Source organism: Lutjanus erythropterus, chromosome 8 (assembly GCF_056507025.1).
Source record: "Lutjanus erythropterus isolate fLutEry1 chromosome 8, fLutEry1.hap2, whole genome shotgun sequence".
NCBI lineage: Eukaryota > Metazoa > Chordata > Actinopteri > Lutjaniformes > Lutjanidae > Lutjanus > Lutjanus erythropterus.
The window spans coordinates 26,023,819-26,033,737 of NC_139324.1; the positions used below are offsets into that span (position 1 = coordinate 26,023,819).

Sequence of the window (9,919 nt, forward strand, 5' to 3'; positions counted from 1 at the left end):
TTGGTCCAAATGGAATCTAATTTTTGCATCATTTTCTATTGTTTCTCTCCTTTTATAGATGTCAATGTGTAATACTTTGTAAGGCGTTTCCTTTGTTGGTTGTATCTTTAACTGTTCGTAACCTGTACATGTTGTTAATCTGTAATGATGATATTTAAAGTCGCGTCAAACACAGATTGAGATGTTTTCCATGACATAACCATTAACTATGATTTTGTAATAAGCAAACTTGAAAAAGGTCAAAAAAGGACTGCGTCCTGTCAGAAGTAGCATGTTGATCCATTTGTAAGCAAAGTATATAAGTAGAAATAAAGTAAATACAATTTTTTTTAAAAATGAGTTGCAGTGAATTATTTTGTGTTTTGCTTGTTTTGTTAGCAGATTATATCATATTCTCTCCTTCCTGATCACGTCAGGTCATGAGGGCAGCAGATGTCAGCCTTTTAATTTTATTGGCACTTTAGAATCTCATAATAATTCAGTGTGGTGGACAAAAATGATCAAACATGTGAAGATGGTTATACTAGTGGATACAAAGGAGATGTTAACTGTTTTAAAGTTTTCATCCATTCTAAATTTTGTAGTTATTTATTTTTGATGTCCTGTTGTAGCAGCAAAATAATTTAGTGTTTTTAATGAGAACTGACTTTATTAACCAATGATAATGCTGAAAGTTCAATAAATTAATCTAATAAACCTGAAAAGGTAGCTAGAGGTGGTGTGAATCATCTCAAGTGGGTGGCACACTCCGGATAGTTTACAGTAAACACCTCACACAATTGGACAGAGCCCTCATCAACACTAATGGCACACGGCACAGACACACCACCGCTGACTCGACGTTCAGTGACTTCACTCAACTGAGTTTGATTTAGTGATTTCAGAGATGAGGAAACGTCTGATCCAAATTTTGGGCTTTTTGATCACATCTCTGGGATGGCTGTTCGTGCTGTGCACCATGGCCATGGACTACTGGAGGATCACCCAGTTAGGAGGACAAGGAGGCTCCTTCATCATCAGAGTGGCCTGGTACTGGTCCAACCTGTGGAAGGACTGTTTCACCGACTCCACAGCGATCACCAACTGTAGAGACTTCCCTGTCCTCTGGACTGTCACTCGTAAGTGCTCCATTGTGCTGTATTGTGTTAAAGATAGAATCAATACAGCCACCACCACACTGCAGCTGCACTACTGCACAAGTTAAATTTCCCACCAGGGACAATTAAGTATGTTTTACCTCATCTTATGAATAGAAAGATGTGCAGTCCTGTAGCTCAACAAGTAGAGCATTTCACAGTTATGGATAAGTGTTCACAGTAACACTGAGTTTACTCTGGTGCTTTAAGTGACTTTTGAAAGATGAATAACCTTTGTCTTAGAAATGGAAAGTTGTAAAGTCCATAAGCAAGAAAATGTCTCTTTGTTATTTTCAGTACACTGCATTCTTAGGCTCAAATGGACAGAGTGCATCAGGTTGCAAAATGCAAGGTGGACTGACTTTGCTTTGAAATAAACGCAGGTCTATACCTTTATATACTGATTATCTATAAATAATTAACTTCCCAGCTAGTAGATTGTCAGCTACCTAAACGTCTGCATAAACAATAGTCAGGCAGAGGACACTGCCTCTGGCTCTGACTGAGGGTGAGAGGCTGTTTTTAAACTACGCCGTACACAGGGAATCTGTGTGAAAAGGAGAAATCACTGGCCGCTCTCGCAGGGAGATGTTGACAGTGAGCTCAACACAAACCATGAACTGCCTCCAGGCTGCTGTATTTTGTTGAAGTCCTCAGAACTATGCTTGGTGAAAGCATAGTTCTAGGCATCCAGCAACAGCCACCACTTTTTCCTCCGTGATTCTTATTTCAAAGCATCTATAACATTTGTCACCACCACAGAAGGCTTGTATCTCAATTAACAATCCGATTGAACAATGCAAGCCAGATGCTTTTCTGCTTTTTTTTTTTTTTTAAACATCTGTTAGGGCTTTCATGCCATTAATTCTATAGGATAAAGATATGACAGGAAGGTGGAAGATAAAGCAGTGGGACGACATGCAGCAAAGGGAGTGAAACCCACAGCCTCAGCACAGCCACCAGGCCACCGGGTGCTTTTCTGCTTTTAGTTTAAGCTTATTCAGTGTTCAGGCATTCAAAGCACTCCTGCAAAAACGCAAGTTGTTGCAAGCATCTGAAATGCACACTGAGCATCTGAGGTGCGAGACAACTGGGGTGCGTCAGCAGCGTGTAAAACCCTCACTTCCTATAGAAAATAATTGGAAAAAGATACCTCTCACTGCCAAAACTGTGTTCTGAGTAAATGGTGCCTTAAGGGCTGTCAGCACCAAAAACTTCAACCATAACAGTAACTATAAATATAATATAAGACCCAACTTAAAACAATATATTTATAGTTAATGTTACAGTTATGGTTCTTGGTGTGGACGGCCCTTTACTTGGTCTGTTATGACCAATACCTTTGGTTGCTAATGTTAGCTAAATTTAGGTAGATATTAGTTTGTTAGTAAGATTACTGGGTCAGTTAGCAAACTTTATGATTATTCTTCTTGTATTACTGCCACCCTACTTTTTAGCAGATAACATTATGTCATTACTGTTGCTTGAGAAAAAACAGGTGCCTGAGTGAAGACAATAAAATTACATCTTATAATGTTAAATCTAAAGATTCTATCAGAATATTACAATTTTAAGCCTTTAGCAAAATAACATTATAAAGCAGAGCTTCATTTGCACAAAATAAACCTTCTGAATAATAGGAACACTATGGATAAATACTGACTTCTACTGAACAAACCATAACTAAAGTCAAGGCATTACTGTAATTTAAATCAGTTTTGTGAGAAAATATAGGAAATATTTCAAGAGGAAATGTATACTTTACCTCAGTCTAATAGCTTATTGTGCATGTTAAAGTTTTTCACTGTGAATGGGTAGAAAAACTGAAGCCCTGTGGCTCAATAGGCAGAAAATAGCATAGGTAGGCAGGTAATGGATGAGTGCTCTCAGTGACATTGAGTGTACCAACCTCACCAGTGCTGAGGCTGTGTGCACACAATGACACAACAAAACAAGCTTTGTGTGATGTTAAATCATTGCTACAACTTTTAGCAGAAAGGTGCTGATTCAACAATGGCCATTTTTGAAGATGTACTTGATATTTTTTGTGTTGGATGGTATTGGATTGTAAGGTACACATCGTGTTTTGTTACCAGTGCAGTGCACCAATTCAGTAGCTACCATTCAACTAAATTCAACCCTGAAACCTGAAAAAGTCTCAGCAAAACTGAGAAAAATATTATTATAAGCTTTGTGAAGATAGCATTCAGCTTAGTTGGGCTTACTTTTCTTGTACAAGTGCTCATGTTATCGTGAATATTAGGAACTTTGGAAATTTGATTTCATACTCCCATGACCTTCTTTTCTGTCTGAGAAAAAACAAACAACTTTTTTTGTTGTTGAATACTTTCTGCTTTTTTCCTCTTGCCTGAGCTCTTTCTGTTTCTCACAGCTTTTATACAAGGAGTTCGAGGATTGCTAATGTGCGGGTTAACTCTTGGATTCTTTGGTGTCGTGCTGTGCTTTGTTGGGATGGAGTGCACTTATATCGGTGGAGCTGATAAAACCAAGGACAAGCTGCTTTTTGCCGGAGCAGTGTTTCATCTTGCTGGATGTGAGTACAGAACAGACACGTGTTTGTCTCTGTAAATGACAGGAATGTTTTGCCCTCATTATTTCTTGGTATCAACGAAACCTCTGTTCGCAGGTGCGTCGGATCTCGCTGGCTATTGCTTATACATCAACAGGATCGCAAGAACAACTTTTGCTCCCAGTGTGGGGCCAGGAGTTTTACGGTACAGTTTGTTGCATTGATCTACATTGGTATTATAGTTTAAATTGTAGAAACATTAATTCCACAGTAAAATATTACACCAAAACATATGTTTACAGTGTATACTGACTTCACTGTAAAAATGAAAGGCTCAAGGAAGCTCAAGCAGGCTGCAGGAGTGCAAGATAAGTGTAGCATAGTAATTTGACAATAACAAGTAATGACGAGTCCTACACTGTAAGATGATCAGCTGTTTATAACTGTCAGCTGCCTGTCAATGTAGAGTTAAGCCTGTTATCCCAAAAACAAAAGTCCACTGCTCTGAAAATACACACTCTGGAAATGGAGTTCAGTTACTGCCTGCCTCTGCCTGCCAGACTCCATGAACATGTTGCTGAATTTCACCGTTATAAACATCTAGTCCTTCTAAAAGATTATTAATTATTTCTTACAACTCATAAACAGACATTACTCATTTGGTTAACATTTGGCTTTAATTTGAAATTTGTCTATTAATCTATTAAATGTGAAATGGGCAAACATGGAAAGGAGGACACTGCGGCTGCAGTGTCGTCAGAATATTTCAGTTTGGTATGTTTGCTTAATATTTGATGACATATCACAGTCATGTTATGATTTATTACTGTAATTATATTACAGATTTCTCCTTTTAAGTTTTAGAAAAGTTTTTACCAATTTAGAATGTTGTGTTACCGTAATTTACTTTTCTCTGTTAGATAAACTTGAAAATTTGAGTTGAAGAAAATTAGTTTTTATTTCAAAAATCGTTGAGTGAACTCACTGAAGCGAAAGTGAATGATGGTTAATACTTTAATATTTTCAGTTGCAACCATTTAATTTTTAAGCACCCAGATAATGAGAAATCCACAGCTCACTCTGAACAATTTTTGAAATGCAATTTTTTGTGAGGTTTCTAAAACTCAAAGTTTCTAAAATTCAAAGTTACTGAAGATAATCTAGCCAAACTACTTTCTTTCTACTAAAAAAAAGTAGTTCCTCTTCAAACTGTCACAGCAGGGCTGTGGATTGTCTTGAGTAACCAAGGCATGATTTCTGGAGGGAGATACTGCTGCTGAGTTTTTGCCTTGATGCCTTTAAAGTATAGTAGAGTTTTCTCAACAGTTTTTTGATGGTGTTCTTACATCTTTCCATCCCAGGTATGACCTTGGGCCTCCCATATTTCTTGGATTGGTGGGGTGTTTTTTCATCCTTTTAGGGGCTGTGTTTTATGCTGTGACAGTCTGCCGAGTAATTTGTCCCGAAAGGTATCCAAATTCATCCATCGTCGCTTGTTTTCTCGTGACTGCCGAGTTCATGCCACATTATTAACTTTGTCAATGTTTTGGTCTTACAGTAAAGTGGTGTATGCCTATGGAGGAGGCACCTACATGGCCCCTCGCTCCAGAGGAAGAACCCTGTACACTGGATACTACAGACCCTCCAGGGTGTACGGATCTTATATGGGCTCTGGACAATCCAGCAGCTCCAAGATCTCAAAGATCTCTCAGACAACGCCGACGAAAAACTCAGAAAGAGATGCATTTGTGTAGCAGCTCGAGCAAAATTAGACATATCTGATAGCTCCAAATCTGATTAACTAACATTCAGCATGTCATACTGTAGATAGGATGAAAAAAAAAAACTCAGCTTGTATCATGTGTACAATTGTAATTCTTTTTGTTATACTCTGCATAAAATACTCTGTGTTGTGTTTACTTATCTTTTGTTAACTGTCTTGTGATTTAACTAAAGCATGTATTACAGTTAAGAATGTCACAGGAATATGTATGAATTGATATAGTGTATAATAAAACAAACTTTGTAGCTATAATGAGTATTGTATCTATTTTCTACAATGAATGTACTGTATTACCCAGTAATATTACTTATGACAGTGACAGTCCTTGTCATTTTCCTTTTACACAAACAAAAGTGCATTATTCTTCACCAACATGATAAATGCATGACAAAATAGCACCATTATTTCAAATCTTTTAACATTAAATAGGGATGCAACAATATTTCGAATATCACAATACAGTGATAAACTAGAAGAGGTCACTCAGATCCTGTCAGGCAACAGATGGTGAAGCACCTACTGCAATGCCACCACAACTGCCAGATACAACCAGCAGAGACTGGAAGTTTCACTTACATTAATATGACACCCTGCATATGTTTTCCTGAGCTGAAACAAGATTTCAAACTGAGGCAGTTGCTGAGCACTTGTGGCCCCTAGTGGCCGATTAAGAACAGAGAAGTCAATGGTCATATAAAACAGAGCAGTTAAAAAAAACAGAATTACTGCCTCATAGTGTGATTCTAGTGAGTCGAATTTCTAGTGAACAAACATGCTGTCTTCACTAAGAGACTATTTTTTACAGAGGAGTTACATTATGATGTCACAGTGAAATTGACCTTTGACTTTTTGGATGTAAAATGTCATCATCTCCTCATTTTATTATCCATCAGATACTTGTGCATAATATTGTCACAATTAATGTCCTGTTACTGATACTTGCTATAGGGTAAAATCTGGAGGCCTAACACAGGAACTTATGACAGACGCTTTAAGACGCTCCGCCGTGCAACACAGTACATCTCACACAAGGTTCCTACCCAGGTATATCACCTAATACTACAATTAGAATATGAATTCATGAGTTCTGGTCAAAACTGTGTTTAGAAGGGTCACCAAACACTTGACTTTTGACCTTTGACCACTAAAATCTAACCACTGCACCACTGAGATATTGCATTCACGAGAATGGGATGACCTGAAAGCGTTATGCCTCTGGCCACAGCTGTTGCAGGCGTGGAGCCATAAAAAAGGCTTTTTCAAGGTTTTTAAAAAATTGTGAATCAGAGGGCATTGATGTGCAGAAATATAAATCAGGCTGTTCAGTACAGTAGTTATAATTCAGTTGGTTGATCACACACACACACACATACAAATATGCAAGGAGTCAAATGATTCCCTCCAGGTTTCAGGAATAAATAATATTTTATTATTTTTATTGCTGCTACTGACTGCTGTATTGATTTTTTTTTGCAATTGTATATGCATGATCCAAGCATTCATTGCCAAATCATGTTGTTTTGCACCTGCTGAGGTTAAGGCTGGTGTCTTTTTTTTATTTTGTTAAAGAAAGAAAGCAGAAGCATTTTAAGTTAAAAGGAAAAACATAGTTTATATGACCAAAAATGCTAAACATCAGTTTAGAATTAGATAAAGGACATTTTAAAGTGGTCATTATTCTTTACTGCGATAAATATTATACTGTGAAGTTATGGTGTTATTACATCCCTATGCCATTCAAGCATGTGATAAGTTTTTTTCCTAGTTTCATGCATGAGCCATTTCCTTGCTCACATTTTTAGACTTAAACAGAGAGAGTTAAATGAAACACAAAACTGAGCCCATGCTGGTAGGCTCATGTGCGCCATACCAACAACAAACATATTACCAAAGTGACCTTCACAAAACAGCAGAATCACAGTTCAAGGCAAAACATGTGATGATGTACACAAACCACGTTCAGCCTGTGTGTGTTTCCATCGGCATGCAGCTCCTGAGGAGGGACAGACAGCGTTAGACTAGGATCTGTTGTGCCAGCGCTCAGATTTGCCTTTTCTCCGTCTAGAGGCTCAACTTCAAGGCAATCATGAGTTACAGGACCGTGGTGATGTACATGGAGATTAGCTGCTTTGTGGTGTGTGTGTGTGGATGGATCCTGGTCTGCTCCACCATGCCCACAGAGATCTGGACTTGGTCTGAGGTAGACAGCATCGTGTTGACCACTTCAAACTACTTCTCCAATCTGTGGAAGGATTGTATATCTGATTCAACTGGAGTATCTGACTGCAAGGGAATTCCATCAATGCTTGCACTGAACTGTGAGTAAAATCTATTTTAGCCCAGGGCGTGATGATAATAAAAACATGACACTTACACTTGGTTGCACCAATGAGGATTAACCCTGATGTAATCATGGTTAAATTTCAATTTATGTTGCACCAAACTTTATACGTGCTTGAAATGAATAAAGATTGAATGTAAACATCTCTTTGGACATAGTATAGTTTTCACTTGAAACACAAATGCACTAGAGTGCACTAAAACTCTAAACTCTAAAATGGCTGCCTTGTTGAGATGGACTGAGGAAAATAATTCTCTGCTGAGGAATCGTGAGTAGGCTAACCAAGCTAACCAACTTTTAGCTAGCTTGCAAAAATGTAACATTTTGTTATCATTGTAGCTAGCTAGTAAACAATGTCACATTTTGTTTACTTTTTAGCAAGCTATCAAACCATGTTAAATTCTGTCAACTTTTTAGCTAACACCTAACAGTATAGCATTTCATTAACTTTTAGCTTGCTAGCAACAATATAACATTTTTCTTTTTAAGCTAGCTGGGAAACAATGTAACATTTTGTTAACCCTTTTAGCAAGCTAGCAAACAATACAATGTTTTTTTTCTGTTTTAGCAAGCTAGTGAAAAATATGGTATTTAATCAGGCTTTTAGCTAGCTAGCAAACAATGTAACATTTTGTTAGCCCTTCTAGCGAGCTAGCAATCAATTATATAAAATATAACTTGCAAGCAAGCAATATACGTTACGTTTTAGTTAGCTACAGTGAACAATGCAATGTTTTGTTAAGGAGTACAGATTGGTTAATAGTTTCCTTCCTTCTTTTATCTTTTATATTAGATTAAATTCACCTTTGTTTTACCTTCATTTTGTAATGTGTGCTTAACATTGTTTTGTTGTTCTTGGACAGGGGACATCCACATGTGCCGTGCTCTCATCATCATCTCCATTATCCTGTCTTTCTTTGGATCAGTTCTGGTCTTAGTGGGGATGAAATGCACTAAGATTGGAGGATCAGAGCTCGCTAATGCAAGGGTAACCTTTGCTGGGGGGATGAACTACCTTATCGGAGGTAAGATGTTACACTAACAGTTATTTGAAAGAATTGTAATACACTATGTGATTAAGAAGCTTATCTTAAAAATCTTGAAAATTAACGTGTGCCTATTATTCCAGGGATGTGCTCTATGGTTGCTTTCTCCTATTATGGAAACAAAATTCGAGCAGAATTTCAAGACCCTAACTTCAAAGCTCAGAAGTATGTCCAGTTTTTAATTGACATGGATAAAATATGCAACAATCTCATTATTTTATGCATCAACATTAAGAGTATTCTATGAAGGAGAAACTGTACATTTATATATTATTCTTGTATTTGTTGCCAGGTTTGAAATAGGTGTTGGTGTCTTCATCGGCTGGGGAGGCTCCACCTTACTTGTTGTTGGAGGCCTTATTTACAGTATCTTTGCAGGGAAGGAAGGGTGCCACTCGAGGTAAAATGCTGCTACTGTATCATTGATTTTTTATTCCTGCATTTCTATTATTTAGCTTCCATCCACCTATAGAAAAAAATAACCATTCATGTCTTGAATCTAAACCTCACAGCTCCAAAAGATACCCTCCCTATCAGTTCCCTGATGCCTACACAATTGTTCCAGCAAAAAAGAGCCTTTCGTCTTCGTCTCGAACAGAGATTAGTGAGAGCAGAAAATCGAGAAGCTCCAGTGGCAGCAGAGTCAGCAGCATCTCTGGGATCACAGCTTCCACCAAGACGTCAGCTACAAGTGAATATGTGTGACTCTTTTCAAAAAGTGGAAAATATTCTTTGTTTCTGTCATTTACACAATATTTTGATAGTTATTTTATATCCAAAGTCCATACTTGAGCTTTGATAGTAGATGTTTATAATACGCCTTTCATCCCAGCAGATATTTTGACACTGACATTTCTTAATCAAGTGTTGTGAGTGTGACAGGGAGCCAGCCTGAACAACATTACGACCCTGAAACTGAAGCAGCTAAATGGAATTCAGCCATCATTCACTTTATCATTCGCACCTTTGCTTTTCATCAGTGAATTGTCTTCTTTCTCCTATGTCTATGCAAGTTTTTTTGTTGTTGGTTCTTAGAGACACTGATTGTTTAACAAGATGTGATATTTATAGTTGGGGCCTCCA

General features: G+C 37.6%; 2 protein-coding genes across 2 annotated transcripts; both read left to right on the forward strand.

Annotated features, from left to right (window-relative positions):
- Positions 1–870: 870 nt before the first annotated feature.
- Positions 871–5,701, forward strand: LOC146322921 (claudin-10-like). The gene is made up of 5 exons (XM_084725050.1): positions 871–1,118; positions 3,529–3,690; positions 3,784–3,871; positions 5,028–5,135; positions 5,225–5,701. The coding sequence occupies exons 1-5, from the start codon at positions 887–889 to the stop codon at positions 5,418–5,420; spliced, it is 786 nt and encodes a 261-aa protein (XP_084581176.1). The 5' UTR covers positions 871–886; the 3' UTR covers positions 5,421–5,701.
- Positions 5,702–7,461: 1,760 nt separating this feature from the next.
- LOC146322922 (claudin-10-like) lies at positions 7,462–9,667 on the forward strand. Its single transcript, XM_084725051.1, has 5 exons — positions 7,462–7,767; positions 8,654–8,815; positions 8,920–9,001; positions 9,129–9,236; positions 9,349–9,667. Exons 1-5 carry the CDS (start codon positions 7,536–7,538, stop codon positions 9,539–9,541), a joined length of 777 nt encoding a protein of 258 aa, XP_084581177.1. The 5' UTR covers positions 7,462–7,535; the 3' UTR covers positions 9,542–9,667.
- The last annotated feature ends 252 nt before the right edge of the window (positions 9,668–9,919 follow it).